This window comes from Rosa chinensis, chromosome 7 (genome assembly GCF_002994745.2).
Source record: "Rosa chinensis cultivar Old Blush chromosome 7, RchiOBHm-V2, whole genome shotgun sequence".
NCBI classification, from domain to species: Eukaryota; Viridiplantae; Streptophyta; class Magnoliopsida; order Rosales; family Rosaceae; genus Rosa; species Rosa chinensis.
In genome coordinates this window covers 52383937-52400591 of record NC_037094.1, presented here as the reverse complement: position 1 = coordinate 52400591, position 16655 = coordinate 52383937, and the positions used below count along the sequence as shown (strand labels likewise).

General features: G+C 39.2%; 1 protein-coding gene across 1 annotated transcript; it reads right to left on the bottom strand.

Annotated features, from left to right (window-relative positions):
• Positions 1 to 558: 558 nt before the first annotated feature.
• Positions 559 to 1487, bottom strand: LOC112179428 (dehydrogenase/reductase SDR family protein 7-like). Its single transcript, XM_024317835.2, has 2 exons — positions 1080 to 1487; positions 559 to 942 (listed from the first exon to the last, which is right to left on the bottom strand). Exons 1-2 carry the CDS (start codon positions 1411 to 1413, stop codon positions 932 to 934), a joined length of 345 nt encoding a protein of 114 aa, XP_024173603.1. The 5' UTR covers positions 1414 to 1487; the 3' UTR covers positions 559 to 931.
• Positions 1488 to 16655: the final 15168 nt, after the last annotated feature.

Below are 16655 nucleotides of genomic sequence, written 5' to 3'. Positions count from 1 at the left end.
CAGTCAGGCTTCCCCTGTGTAAGTTATCCAAGAGGCTCATTAATAGCAACCACTTGGCCCCTCTATACTCACTGAAGGCTCCCATCAGTCTCGAAAACAAATACTTTCTTTGATAATTTATTCCCAACTTGGTGTGAGTTGGAGCTGCCTGCCTGCCTCCCAACAAAAGATCAGAAAAGCACAAAATAAAAAACTAGTGACCAACTCCTAAGCCATGCTAAAAATTACATGTTGGGAATAAAACAGAAAAGAAAATAAAAATGTTGTCTTTGTAACCAATCAAGCTGGTTGAGAAGATTTATCACATGTTTCACAAAAAAAGAACTATCATATGCCATAAATTGAATGCAGTTGCACAGTTTATTTTTTTATTTATTTCATTTTGGTAGCTATAGTGTCATCTCTCTTTCAAGAGACGTACCAAAGATATCTGGAATGATAGTAGCTAACAAGAGTAACGCCAGCAAACGGCCCCCACATGTTAAAACTTCGAGATTAGTCTAAAAAAAAGAGAAGCGACTTCGAATGTCAAGCATATGTGGCCTTCAAATGTTAAAATTTCGAGAATTTTAGTTAAAACAAAAGAAAAAGAAGTGAGTTTAAATGTCAAACATATGTCTAGTTATGTTCACAAAGTAAATCGACATTGAAGACCCAAAACGGAGAACGAGCAATTCTTACCAAGCACACTTGACTCATCTTATTCGACATCAGTACTTCGATCAATGATAGAATTGATATCTTAAAGTGCCGAAGAACATGAGCACGCAAATCAGCTCAAACTGAAAGCACTTTACAATATTAAACCACCACATCTAGCAATAACATTGTTTATAGAAAGCTGTTACCAAATTCCTACATGTCCAGACAAACCATACGTGCCAATATGTGCCAATATTGCAAGACTTTGATATTCCAAATTGCTTTGAGTTTACCTTGGTCCTAAAACATATAACGAAACATCAAGGGATATGAGATTTGAGTTCAGGAGCAAATTCAATATTCAATTCAAAATTCTCAGAGATTTCAGGTTAGGAAAAAAGAAGCAAAAAACTAGATAGAGATGAAAGGCAAGCAACCTCTAACACCGGCATTGTTGATGAGGGCATCGATGCGGCCGAAGGCATCCCAAGCCTTTTGCACAGACTTCTGAATAGCAGAGCCGTCGGCGCTGACGTCGAGCTCGACCGTGACGGCCCTCGGCTGCGGCGGCGCGGTGGAGAGATGGTTGATTTCATCACAGACAGACTGGAGGCGGTCGACGTGGAGAGCAGAGGCGACAATCCGGCAGCCGGCTTTGGCCAAATCCAAACAGAAGTCACGGCCGAGGCCTGAAGAGGCGCAGGTGACCATGACGACCTTGTCGGGTAGGTCGCGCCATGGCTCCAGGTGATCAGAGACTTGCTTCGCCATTGCTAAGAGTGAATGGAACAAAGCCTCTTCCGTGTATAATACTTACACGTGGAACTCCACTGACGACTAAGTGGTCTGTGTTGGACTATCGTACAGATAAATAGGTGTTAGAAAAATAAATTTTAATTCCAAATTCAAACTCCAGGACACTTGGAAGGACCAATGACAGTGAAACTTTTGCCAAAGTTATTGTAACCTGCCAAATATGGACGGCAAGAAAGAAAACCATCCTTGAAGGAAATGTAACCATTCCTATGGAAATTATTCTATGCACCGACAGTATAAGTGACCTAACTCTTATAAAATAATCTCAACCCTTGATATTTATTATCAACTTTATTTTTAATAAATAAAAAGTGTATTTAATGCAATCTAACCATTCATTTATGTTGGTGCAAGTGCACGGCGGTGCTCTGAATAATCTCTCGCATTCCTAATGAGTGGCGGCTTCGACTGCGACACTAATTAACATGCGTACAAGCTCTCAAACTGGCGGGATGAGTACTACCTCAAAGCAGTGGCGGATTCAAGATTGAAACTTTAGGCGGGTTTGAATTTCTTAAACAAAAAAAAAAAAAATATATATATATATATTATGGAGAATCTCGACGGTGAGGGATAATTTTATTAATTTAAAAAAAGTCACAATATAAGTCACAATTTTATATGCACAATGAAAAGAAAATAAAAAAGTATCTTGGAAAGCAGTAGATTTTAGCTACTCTAATAATGGACTCAAGCTTTTGCCATTCACTTTGTGTTCTAGTTCGTAGTTCCAATTCATAGTGTCATTCACAATTTAACAAACAAACAGAAAGAAGCCTCCTATTTGAAGCAAAAAGTTGATTAGCACAACACTTTAATTAACCCCAAACTTGACAGAGCATCGTTATACAACTTGATTAAACCCAAACTTGATTACTCATTAGCACAACAAAATTGCTGCGTTATACTTTAATTAAACCCACTGAAGAAGTGCAGACAAGCCTCAAAATTACACAAAAAACAAAAACCTCAACAAGGTCTAAACTCTAAACTAAGAAACTAGCTTCATCCCACAATATAACCGCAGAGGGTATAAGGAATCGGTAATAATTTCACCACAATCAGACTACCAAAGTCAACCATATAAATTTCTTGCTAACCAATTACTCAAGTCTCAAATCACCTTTACCAATTACCTTTTTACCACACAGTACAAAACACCAAGTAGCAAAAAATGTCCAAAGCAACCAACTGTATCCACAAAACTAAATCTTTACAAGACCCAATAACGCATATGCAACATAAATGAATCAGGAGTTTAGGGTTGAGAACAACCTTGGGAGCGACGATGGTGGACTGGTGGAGGGCTGGCGGCCGAAGGAGTGGTTCAGTGACACTGCAGTCTGCAGCTGGAGAACCAAACTTGCTGTTTGAGGTCTAAGCCCTTCGAATGAGGCCAAGCTCCTGGTCGAGATAGCACAACAATTGTCAATTGATAAGTATTGAAATCAATTGCAGATTTGCAGAACAAGGAGACGGAGAGAATGCTGCATATCAGATTTCCAGAGCAAGAGAATTTGATGTCTTGATGTCTTCATCTCTGAGAGAAGTGGAGAAGGGCAGAGAAGGCGAGAGGAGGAGGACGACTGGAGGAGAGTGCCGAACTGGGCAGATCGAATAGCCCGAAGTCGTTTTCTACTCTGGAGTCGGGAGAGTAGGGTACTTTGGGTGGCTTCAAAAATATATACATCTAATTTTTTTTTTTAGGCCCAAAAATCTCGGACGGGCTGGAGGCCACCCAACCTTTTACCTGGATCCGCCAGTGCCTCAAACCACTCAACCACAATTGTGGCACCCTCCCCCTCTAAAGTCCAAACAATGTCAAAATCAACTTTGACGGCTCTGGAATGCAAAGTTCTGCTACAGGTGATTTTGTTATCAAGAATTCTTTTAGCAAACCTCTTGTAGCAGTAGCTAAAGGTTTTGGAAATACCAATGTTCCGGTAGATGAAGCAATGGCTTTGAGGAACAGTCTAATTATAGCAAGACAACATGGGTTCACATATATACAAGCTGAAGGTGACTCAAAACTGGTCATTGATGATGTGAAGGGTCATATTCAGCCCCCTTGGAGGATTGCAAAGCTCATTCAAGACATCCGGCAGCTTGCCACTAGTTTTTCTTCTATCACTTTCAACCATGTATTTAGACTTTAGAGAGACAAACTTTGTGGCTGATGTTGTGGCAAATGTAGGACATAGGATTTTTAATGGTTTCGTGTGGACTAACCGCCTACCGGGGATTGCCTCTAATGCTCTCCTTTTAGATGTTATAAACTCCAAGCATGAGGCTTTCGCTTATAATTATAGTCTTTTCGCATCAAAACAAATAAAAATAAATAAATTTTAATTCAAAATTCATATTAAAACCATGAACGAAAGTAGTTCATTACATCTTCTCCTTCATTTGAGGTGAGTCACAACTCTGGTGGTGATCGTCTGATATCTCATGGTGTTTCTGGAGGTTATAAAGTTTTGAATTATGTTATAGTATAGAGTTAGATTAAGAAATACGAACATGAGAATAGAGTTATCATGAGAACACAAGCCTACCTCTGATATCATCCTGAAATCCGAGGTGGTCCTGTCGGGTTCAACTTAGGAATAACTCTACCGAAAAGTCGACAGAGTCACCCCTAAAGATGGGCTACCCAAAACTTGTAGAAAACAACATACTTCTAAAATCAAACACCATCCTCAACCATGCTCCCCGATTCACAACAAACTCCACAACACAACACAAGTCTCAACTTGAGAACATTTAGCCACTAGGTTATCAGAGCAATCTATACACAAGGTCTACAAGAAAATAAATAGAAAGGTAAAGGATCGATAAGTCCTATTATACTGAACCAATGACAGTTATGCCTCAACTCCATGTACGCCCAACCTCAACTAATCTAATCTACAAATTGGGCATTTGAAACAGAATGGCCTAGGGAAAAAGCATATAAAAACTGTTAGAGTGAGTGGACGAAAAATAAGTAATATCGAAGGAAAACAAATATAAGATTTAATGCTTTCCCAAATTATTCTCTTAAAAACCAAGCATGTAGTAAGGTCTCGTGAAAAACTCTTAATCCTCCTCTTTACTTGAAGTCTCAAACATATATTGTAAAACATCTCGAAAACCGTCTCGAAATCTCTTCAAAATATCATATCTCAAAATAGGCGATGACTAGAGGGAACTGCCGACTAGGGACTCATCGGAGGGTACTGCCAATCAAAAGAGGAGGTGATGGTTAGAGGGTACTGCCGACTAACTATCTCATGCCATCTGGAGGGTACTGCCGACCAGTTAATGCATGCATGCGCTGACATATTTACCTCCTTGAATAACTGAAATCAATCTCATCAATAAGTGCTTTCAGAAAAGAAACTCGATATTAACTCAGTAGATCAATAGTAAATCGTGAAAAGCATAATTCATGAACTCTCGAGAAATCGATTATACTCAAGTATCTAAATATCAAACTCGTAACATTTAAATCTCCATTAATCTCTCAAAACTCGATATTCAAAATGCTCAATATAAATCATCTTAAAATCTCAATAATTCACCAACTTTCCGAAAGAAATCATAATAATTCGAATACTCGAATATTTTCACCATGCTATTGAAAATGAATTTAGGAAATTCCGATAAATCATCAATTAAAAGAAATCATTATATCGTAAAATCATATATTAAATTACAATATGAAAATAATAAAAATACTGCATGCACAATTAATTTAAAAATAAATGTCCACTCACAGATTGCGGCTACGACGGTCGTCCAACTATTTCTTCCTCGAACTTGACTTACCCCTTGTCCTAAACAAATCAATATAATAACTAATTGTTTCTAAAGAATCGAAACTAAATTTACAATAATAAATTCAAAACCCTAAAACCGATAAATCATTGGACGCTCGAAATCACAACGGAACGAGCCCAAACTTCATATGTTATATCGACTCAATAATTATAACAACCTATCAAAACCTAGGGTCGATCCAACAGTTGGATCTTCCCAAATCAAAACCCAATTTCAACTATGACAAAGCTCAATTTCAAGTCTAATTATTGGAAATTACCTCGAAACCTCTAGATTTTTTCTAGCTATCGATTCGCCGTTCTCCATAAAAATTGGAGCTACCCACTAATTGGGTTCCAACTATGAAGAAGAAAGCTTCAAGATCTGGGTAGTGGTGGGCTTGAGGTGGCCGGAAAATGGAGATTTGGCCGGAAAACCCAAAACAATGTAGCCAAAAAACTTGCTTGCTACACCTTCTATCGCCACAATTGCCATACGCTGCTGCCAGAGGAAGGAAGAGGAAGTTGAGGCGGTCTAGATGGAATGAGTTTCACGGCCGAAGGTTGTCAGAATCTACGCCGGCGAGGCCGAGAATTTTGACGACAATTTCTCTCTCTCTCTCTTCGATTTCCCAAGATGGAAATCACCCAAAATAGTAAGTTTCCCCTTCAGGAAACACCCCAATATACTACAATGACATCCCAAAATTATAAAATTGCCACTACGTTTAAACCCTCATAACTTCTTCGTTACAACTTTGATTTTAACATGCCGCGTGTCCACGAACTTGGTTTATCGTGCTTAAATGGAAAAATGAATTATTTAGACCATTGCTTACATTTAATTTAGCCACCGGGCATCCCAGATACTATTGGCTACAATGTTAACTACTCTATTCCAATAATAAGTACTTAAACATAAAAAGATGCAACAAGGCACAAATGGAAGCAATTTTAATAAAAAGTTATGGAACCATCATCAAAAGATTAAACTCCCAAGCAAAGGAAATAATAAAAGGGATACCCTAATACTGGCTCAAGGCCATGGTTCAAAAAATGGGTAAACACTATACTACCATATAAACAAAAAACTACAAAGGGTAAAACTACTCCTCAGCTTCTGTGCGACTCTCGGACGCATCACCTTTGGCCCTTTCTTCAAGCTCCTTTGAGCCTTTTTCTTCTTGTCAATAAGCCCATGCTTAAACTTCCCTTCATCCATGTACCTCGCAGCCACCCACTCCCAGTACTTCTCGATCACGGTCTTGTCCTGAGCAATAAGCAAATAGACCAGCTCTTGGGAACCTTTGTATTCTGCCACTACTATTCCCGACCTACCTCAGGAACACGACCTTACAGATACTCGGTCTTACCTCTCTAGTAGTTGGTTTTCTCCTCTGCATCTTGCAGGGGCTCTAGCTCTTTCTTCAGCTCCCCCACCATACCTTCGAGTTCCAGGATCCTTTTCTTCTCCTCTTCTAGCTCATTGATTTTCGTGGTTAAGGAGGCTACCTTTTGGGTCAGGAAGTCCCTCTCCTTCTCCAGCTTACTTTTCTCCTCATGTAGGCATTTCACCTACTTGGACAGGCTGCTCACCTTCTCCTTCAGCTTAGCATCCTCCTCACTCGCATCGATTGCATAAACATTATACAAAGCCTACAGCACAGTACCATAAGTACAAGAGCAAGAGTATTTGAAGAAAAGTACAAAAGGGATACAAGCTCCTTACCCACATCATAGACTCCCGCGCCAGTCAACGATTCGCTGGAGCGGGAAGCCTGCGACCCTGTTGCCTCGGCCTTTCCTTTCTCAGGATCCACCACTGTGACTACCTTACTGGTCGAGATGCTTTCCTTGTTCACGATGGGCGCATTTGGGTCCGGCTGCCCATACATGTCATTAGATATCTCCAGCAGCATCTCCTCTAGCATTCTCCCAGTCTTCTTGGTGGACAAGTCCACATCAATGTGAAGGGCATCCTCCCCTTGGCTGATCAATCTATCCATCAACTTGGAGTCATCCATCCTATCTTTAGGTTTTTATTTCCGGGGTTTCCTCTTCAGTACTTTCACTGCAAGAAGGTTAAATGTTAGATAAAACATAAGTTAAAAAAAAAAAAAAAAAAAAAAAAAACCCAACAATCTATTGGTGTCCATCTCACCAAGTACACTTCCTATCCCCAACCTATCCAGTATCAAGTACCGGGTTAACCTATACGAGCTCCTATCTTCAGGGTCACTCCACACAACATACACTCTTGCTATCCGCTTCCTCTCTACCTTCGAAAGTGTGTATGACCGGTCCATGATAGCTTGAAACGTTCCAGTTAATACCACTTGTTATTCTTTATCTACCACCAACCACCGAAAAGAAATACATTGTTCCTCCACTTTTTACTTTACAAGCTGGGCAGATCAGTTACCAATGTCCAATGGTTCATAGTCTCGGGCAGTAAATGTTATGGTACCCTTGCCCATAAACTTCTTTGATTAAACCGCACAGTAAATGGCCTAGAACTCGTTAATCGACAGCCACCCCATCTCGTACAAATCCTACATTGCAATCATTGAAAGAAGCTAACGCCAAGAGTTTGGAGATAACTGTCCCAGCGCCAGGTTCAGCATCCTCAACATGCATTAAATGGGTCGGGCGAGCGGTAATGACAGCCCTTGATATAGCTGGTTCTAGTGGAGCACCACCCACCATGGGAGGGGATTTGAGGCCAGCTCACCGGGACGTAGAGGCCTGAGCTCCACCTCCTGCGGTATTCCCCACCTAAGCCTCAGGGAGCTGATCTCCTTCATTGTCATTCTCCTCACTAGCTCGTCGCATATAGTCCTGTCCACGAGTGTGTATCGCGATTTTGGTATCCCCTATGGTATAGCTACAGTCACCTCTTGCCCACCCCCAGACCCTGAACTCTCCCCACTCTTCAAGCCACCGGTGCCCTCAGTACTCGCAGACAGCGCTGTAGCGGAAGACGCGCTATCTTCAATTATTGACCTATCCATCGCATCGGTGCGCTCTAGATACCAATCTATCTCTACCTCCGCTTGCCTTGCAGAGGTTTGGTAAGAAGATCTCGCACCCTCAGCCACGGCCTTCGTTCCTAATTCCATCCTAGCCTATGAATATACTATCTTGTTGAACTTCCACTGGTATTTGGAATCAGAAACAGAAGGGCACAAGAGTCAGCCTAAGTTTTGGATCTAGGGCTTCGTTGAAGTTCAGATCGCTCCCCACTTCAATTTTAAACCCAGAAATTCAAGCATAACCCAAATCGCTATCTACAAATCATTATCCAACAACACAGACTACATTCTACTCAAATTTATTTGGTTTACCACACCAAATTACTATTGCAAATGCAAGTACAACAACAATCAAACCAATATCCAAGTCCAAAAACAAAAAACTCAGAAACACTACCAGACAATAAACAAAAGGGAAAGGCTGATGCAGTCCGTACCTAACAAACGTGCTTTGCCGATTGCGCCTTTCTTTGAAATCCCAGCTCTCACAATCTAGGTCACTCCACTCCGACACCCTCAACACGAATAAGACACAGTTTGCACAGAGGCTGAAGAGCGACAAAAACCAAATCGACAAAGTGTTTGGGACATTAGACCAACCAAAGCCGCATGACTTCTCTAAGAGGAGTCTGGGAAGGTAGATTATAAAATTTTGATTATTAGGACTCAGCTTTCAGAAGTGACTAGATAAATTTATGAGGCAAAATAAATGTAAATCTGGAAACAAATACGAGTCATATACATATAACACAATAAAGAAATCCTAATATGTTGTAGATTATTCATATGATTTGACTTAAACCTGTACCATGCAAAAACTAGAGTTCATTCTAATACCGAAAGTGATTCCAATACTTTTTGGGTGGAAATATTCAATATATATGATCAAGTACCTAAGAACTATTTTATCCGGACAGGACTCGCTTATATCCCTCATATAAGAGATTTTTTCATTGCTGAGAACACAGTGCCAAACAAAATCTAAAATGTCCAGTATCATGATGTATGTAGCACTGTTTGCCCCTTTGTAAGAGAAAAGACATTTTCATCCTTCCCTGTTTATTAATCTATCTTCCAAGGGGATGGTTCTAGCTCTCAAATTTTTGAATCAAAGCACCGCAGCCTTCTGTTTTTCCACTCTAGACTGCCATATAATTGGCAATAGCTTCAAACATTCTCATCTTTCAAACTCAATAGTTTTATTTTTTCTTAAAAGTATGCAAAAGATAAACAAACAGCGGTTCACAAAGATCTACAATTTGAGTGTCATGTTCATAAAGATGAGTACCAAAAACATTAAAGATGCAATAAGTCTTCCATATATATATATATATATATATACATACACACACACAGATTTATATATATATATATATATATATATATATGTGTGTGTGTGTGTGTGTGAGTGTGGAAAAAATTTAGTTAAATATGTATTTGGGCAAATTGAAGGTGCAGTGGAATAATATATACTTTTAAAATTGTTGAATAATATTGACATTTGTGTGCCTTATTAAACTATGATTAGTTCTATGATTGTAATAGGAGAGAAGCAGGTTCTACAATTCCTAGTCCTATTCGGAATAGTTTTCCTTGTATATATCATTAGTATATGTACTTTGTAATCCCTATATATAGGGTTTCTATTATCAAAAGTGGAATACACAATTCTCTCATCAATCTCTCCCAATTTCTTAAACACGTTATCAGCACGAGCTCTAACCCTGAAACCAAAACCAAAAACCACAAACAAAAATCCCTTGCACCTAGCCCATGCAAGCCACACCATCGCCATGGTTTCACCACCGCTGAAGTACACCACCACCGCACCTCCTCTGCTCAGTACTCGGTCTCATTCGAGCCGTACATAGCCGCACATCCCCTCCACCGGCCAACCATCACAGAGCCATCTAAGGTCCCCCATCAACTCGACTTACAACGTCTCCAAATTTCAAGAATTCAAGACTCAAGGTTTCAAGCTTCGCAAGTATTTAAGAGTAAAGTTCTTGCTTTCCATTCTTTAAATTCTTTTCTTTTTCTCGGGGATTTGCAACCTCCCTTTTTTTACATCCCACCTTTCTATAGCTTGGGTTCGATTATTTGAAAAACCGAATCATGGGGATTCATGCTATATACGAACTAAGAGCGTTCGTAAGACTTTGGACTAAGAGCATCCGTAAGCATCGATTTATGACCATATTCTTGGAAATCGATTTCTTGGTAGCATTTTTTTCTTGAATTGATTGGAATGGAATGATGAATCTATTTTTTTGCCTCTTTGTCAATAAAAAATTATCATGGGAAATCTTATTATTTATTAGTTTTCATGGAAGCTTTGACTCCGAAACTAATCTATTTCTTCTTCTTATTTTCAGGATGTCGAAACTGAAGCTCAACTTTCCCATGCTTGATTTAACTGGCTCAGATTACCATAGTTGGGTCACAGATGTTGAGAACCATCTCACTTCAAAAGGGATCCTACCCATAATTTAGGCACCAAACCCTGAGCTCATATTCGAGCGTATGGCTACAAATAATGCTACTGCTCTCATCTTGATGAGACGCCACATGGACAAATCACTCTGACTGGATTACATGACAATCAAGGATGCAAGAGAACTATGGGTTGCGCTAGAAGAGCGTTGTGGTAATGTCCAGGATTCCCTCCTCCCTAACTTGAAGGTTCAATGGAGCAATCTACAATTCGCCGACTTCAACACCACAACAAATCTGGGCTTTTACTGCCTAAAATTTATGGCGTGCATACATGTGTGCGGTAAAAATTGGTCATTTACGGCGTGCATTGAAAGCATGTAGTAAATATAGTGTTATATAGAGTTATTTACAGCGTGCTTTAGAAGCGCGCTGTAAATGGAATTTTGTCTTGGGTTATTTATGGCTTGCGTTGATAGCACGCCGTAAATGTAGTATTATGAAAAGGCATTTACGGCATTCTTTGATTGCGTGCCGTAAATGAGGATAACGTATTTACTGCATGCAATATTTGTGCGCCGTAAATGGGGGTGAGGATTTTTTTTTTGACACATCACCTCAGACGGTTGCCCGCTCAATTTTTTTTTACCAAAACTTAAACTTCCCACATTTTTTTTTTGAAAGGAAATAAAAATAAAACCTCTTTCTTCTCCCCAACACCCACATCTCGCCATCTATCTCCCTCTTCATCCTTACCCACATGGCCAAAAACACTTGTTGATGTCGAAACAAAGCCTATCCTCTAGCATCTGCAGTGGGTAAATTTCTCTGTCATCTCTCCCTCATCTGCATACCACAATTTGGTACCGCAATTCACTTTTTAGGGTTTCTTTGAGATTCGAGATGAACATGCATCCTTTTCTATTCCAATTCTCTTTCTGGGCTTTTGATATTCATAATTTTATGCTAGTTTTTGAGCAGCTCAAGTCTAAGTTTTCAAATGCTCTCGAACATCCCCACACCTCCTCTCTCTATTTCTCTCTCAGTGACCACGACAAGATGAGATTTGTGAACTATGTCAATTGCTGATTTGAACTACATTCTTTATTGTCTGCACTTAACTTATATCTCTAAAAATTCGAAGAGATAAAAAACCAGCCTGCGAGGAGAGAGAAACGGCGAGCTATGGTGAGCAAAACAGAGGAAGCACAATTAAACAGGCTCGAGAGCCAGATCGATAATGGAGGAGGAGGAGGAGGAGGAGTGTGGGAGTACCTGTGCTTAGTCCGAAAGCTCAAGATCCAGTCTTGGATGGAAGGTGAGTTTTGAGCTCCGGATTTGAAATTTGAGTTTGGATTGGAATTGCTTGATTAGGTGAACCATTGCAATTTGAATTTATGTTAGTTCAATTTAGGCCGTTTGATTATGGATCATGGTAGCTTAGGGAATGAAGTGGAATTACTTGATGATGAATCAGGTTAGGTTGTGTGCAATTTTGTGTGTTTGAATTTGTGTAAATTCTATTGAGTTGTGTTAGATTGCTGTTGATTGTCATATTGATATGTTGTTTGAAAATTGTAGTGTTTTGACATCCAAGTATCCGAGTATACTAAAAATTGTTTGAGTTGAAAGATCTTAGCTTAGTGATGCAAGTATCAGCCAATAAGAGGTTTGTTTGGTGTTTTAACTGGTAAATGAAAGAATTTTCACATGACCAAATTGGTAATGAAGGGGGGAAGTAGATAAATTCATTTGAGTCCTAGCTATATTCAATCATGATCATAAGCTTATATCCTGTCATTATTATGTCTCCAATTTGAAGTTTCTTTTTGTATTTCTCGATGCAGAATGGACTCTATAGGAGTAGGTTGCGCTTGCAACCATGGACTGCTAGTGTCTTGATGTTGGAAAGGTATAATACTTACTTCTTTAGCTTATACTTCTAAATTACTTTGAAATAGCAGCTTTAGGCTATGATGATTTGAAATAGTTTACTTTGTATGCTATGGTGAATTGAGACTGCTGTGTTTGAAGACTAATCTAATGAGATCCTAAAATGCTCTCAGCTTCAACTTCCTGCCACTGGATGGTGCTCATGGAGACTCCTCCACATAGGGTCATTTCCAAACAAGAAGTTATTGAATACTATATTAAAACTGTTCAAAGAGTTTTGGGCAAGTGGGTAAGCTTTAATTTTGTTTGCCACTGTGGAATTGCTTAGGCTCTCAAGCTGAACTATGCTTCAATGTTGGTTTATATAGTGACAAGGATGCTTAGATGTGTATATACAATGCTTCTTGCAAGTCTGATCCTGAATATAATTTAGAAGCTCTACGCCTCAAAATCATGTTGGGGTTCTGTGGACAACTCGTCACAGAGCAAGAGCTAATTGAGAAAACTCTCTCCACATTCCCCGTCTCAACCATCTTGGTATCCAAGTAATACAGAGGTGAGTACAATGGTAGATGGATCACAAGGTTTCATCAGCTAATTAATGTCATGTCTGTAGCTGTGAAACATGATAACATCCTCGTGAAGAATTATAATTTAAGGCCCATTGGAACTAAGAGCGTTCATGAGGCGAATTATAATAATGCACCCAAACGAGGGAGCAAGGAGGGGAACCCTAAAATTAAGGACAAAACGGACGTATTGGTCCATACAACCGCCCTATACAAAGGAAGGTAACCGTCAGAATAAAGGACGGACACGTGGTAACACATGGCAATGTGGGAGAGGAGGCAGTGGGGCTCCAGGATGTGGAGGAGCTGCCCAAGGCCGTGGTAATGGCGCCAATCCCTCTAGGGGACGCCAACCTAGTGCAAACAATGCACCTCAATTGAAAGGAGGCATCACAATGACATGTGTGATTGATGTGGATCAAGTGAGCATTGGTTCAAGCAATGCAATGCAAGCAATCAATTAGTTGCACAATACAAGGCGTATAGGGACTTGAGGGAGCAACAAGTCTATCTTGTCGAAGAAGGAGATGATGGTGATGACAATGATGTCAACCTCACAATAGCGGACTTCAAATCTGACAAAGTAGTGCACAAGGATGCCGCAGATTTTGATTAGTATAGTTCTTTATTTTTTCAAGAATTATGTAATGGCAATTAAGCCTTAAATCAATAAAATGACATTTTGTATTAACTCTATCTCACTAGGCTCATCCAAGATTAATTGTGATGTCTAGGAAGGGTTTGAACTAAGAAAACGGTTTTTAAAAGTGAGCACTGCTCCACCAAAATCTCGCCTTACCTTACCTGGTCACAACTAAATTGCAGTTAACGAACAGATTGAGTGACTATAATTTGTCTAAAGTTTGATTTTTATTTTTTGATCAGATTTTGGTCAAGAAATTTTGATGTAATCATTAACTATTTTAATAATAAAGTATCGATTTATTTTTGAATGTCGTGAACATATTTTAATTTCGAACTTTATTATTTTTTCAGTATGTTTTCCGGAGAGTTAGAATGCCTCGTGGATAGTGCAACCACACATACTATTCTTCGAAATAGGCAACTCTTTTTATGGACAACGCCTACTCGATCTTCTGTGACTATAATGGCTGGATCATCTAAATTGTTTCATGGTAGAGGACCAGCCCAATTTATGTTGCCAAATGGCACACATATTAATGTCACCGAAGCTCTTTATACTCCTAGGGCTGGAAGAATCCTATTGAGTTTCAAAGATATAAGAGCCAATGGTTTTCATGTGGAAACACATTGTGAGAATGGACAAGAGTTCCTTTGCATCACCTCTAATGACTATAGATATAAACGAGTCTTAGAGAAACTTATTTGTCAATCTAGTGGGTTGTATGCAATCACAATTCAAATAATTGAATCCAACCATGTGGCGGCCCGGGGCCCGGAGACCGTATTACCATAGCGCTGCCTCCCCAAGGAACCTACACCCACGACACTTGGTGTAAGTGTTTTGGGCCTAGAATTCCTCAAAGAGACAAGGCATTTAGGTTGGAAAACAAGATATCTATAAGCTCGAAATTCTTAGGCTCGTATAGTGGGCTTGGCTCGTAACCACAAGATTACGAACTAGGCGAGGAAGAGGAAAGGAAGGTGGTGTTGTGTTGAGTTTAAGAATCTATGTCAATTTTTAGTTCTTAGCCCAAGTTTGCATTAAGTTCATTGAATGGTAAGTTACGCGAGTCTTCTAGGTCTAGCCCACTAAGACCTAAACTCAAATGGAGATTCTAACCCTAGGGTTCCACTTTGGTGGTAAGCAATCAAACACATCATTAACCATACATAACGTTACAAAAATTTAACAAAATCAAACATGCCCAATAAAAACAAACTTTAAACAAAATAAATTTTTAGCCTTCAAGGATTATCCTCCATACCCAAGATTCGACAACAACAGTCTGCAAAACAAACTAAAGTAGGAGTTAGGCTCCTACATCTAGTCATTGCCCATGCCTACCCCCATATCTAAGTTTAAAAACATGAGTTATCTTTTTGAATAAAAGAAGTAGATAAAAACTGATTTGCGCTTCCTCGTGATCGTCACCACGTAATTACAATCCCACGGCAATTGATCTTCTTTCACACTTTCATCACAACCGTCCATCTAGCGAATCACTTTCCGGAATTCAATTATCACAAGGCTAGAGACAAGGGGATTATTCAATAACAAGGGCATGGTGCACACTGCCCACCACCTGTGGCTCAAGGAGGAACAGATCTCTCCTTACATCCCCATCAATTGCCAACACATCAATCCAATCCACAAAAACCATTTCAATTGTAAAACAGATAATTTTCAAAACCATGCAAAAGGCCTCATATAAAACGTAGTATATGAAAGAAAAGCATAGATAGAGTTAAAGGCATCCCCTACCTGGAACTCGAGTTTTCTCTTGCAGCACGTGGCCTTAATGCAATCTTGTAGCAACCACCATTTCACAAGATCCTACCAAAATATCAAGCCTAGACCAAATAAGTGACATTAATCACGATAAACTAGGCTATCCATTCACTCTCATTACTCTCCGAAGAAAAACCTTTCCTTTAACCTAATTACTAACTAATAACCAAACCATTAGGGCTCTAAGGGAGAGTTGGTTTTTCAGAAAAAAGTGGTAAAAACACCTTTAGAAGACAAGTTGTAAAAAGCTGGAAACAGAGTTTAAGTAGGAACTGTTAAGGGCCAAGGAAGAGTGTCCAAAATACTTGAGGTAATTATTGGAAATTCTTGGAAAGAAGATGGTTTAACAACCTACTCAGTAAGAATGAAATGGTTATAAAATTTTGAGTGAAGCCATGTGAAGAGTAAAGGTTTCAGAAGCTAAAGTAAAACAATGTGCAGGTTTTCTCTAGAAATATCAGCTTCTGTCTACCTATTTCAAAATTACATAACTAATTCTAGGAAAATTATTTTAGGGTGATTCAAATTCCGGAAGGTTCATCTTTGTGTCTACTATATTTCTCCAGAAGGAACTAATCCCAAATTCTAAACGATTCAGCTCCAGTTTTGAAAGGAATATAGCTAGATCAGATCATAATGGAAACTGAAAAACTACAGAAATTGGTTCTTTTGTGTAAAGCTCTTTTGGTACCCAAAATGGCTAGTTAAATAGACTCTAAGACACCTACAGAAATTATCTAAAGCTTCTAAAGGGTTAAAGTCTTAGTCACCCTTCAATACTATAAGGGGAAGGTCTTGTAGCTCACTAACATGATGTTTTGAAGACATGGTGTTTGGACAACAGTAACACAAATAAACTCTTTGATCAAGCATGATTTCAATGTTCAAAATAACCATGTTCTAGCACAAATCCAACACATAAGAAAGAATGAAAGGTTCTAATTTAAAGCAACAAGGTTTCAGCAACAACAATGACCAATTGAAATCTGCAAGAGTTGTAACAACCCAAAAATATACAGAGTTTTATGGAAAGGATGAT

What these genes read in the sequence shown, in the direction of transcription:
- LOC112179428 (XM_024317835.2), bottom strand. Translation starts at nt 1,413, where the DNA reads ATGGCGAAGCAAGTCTCTGATCACCTGGAGCCATGGCGCGACCTACCC.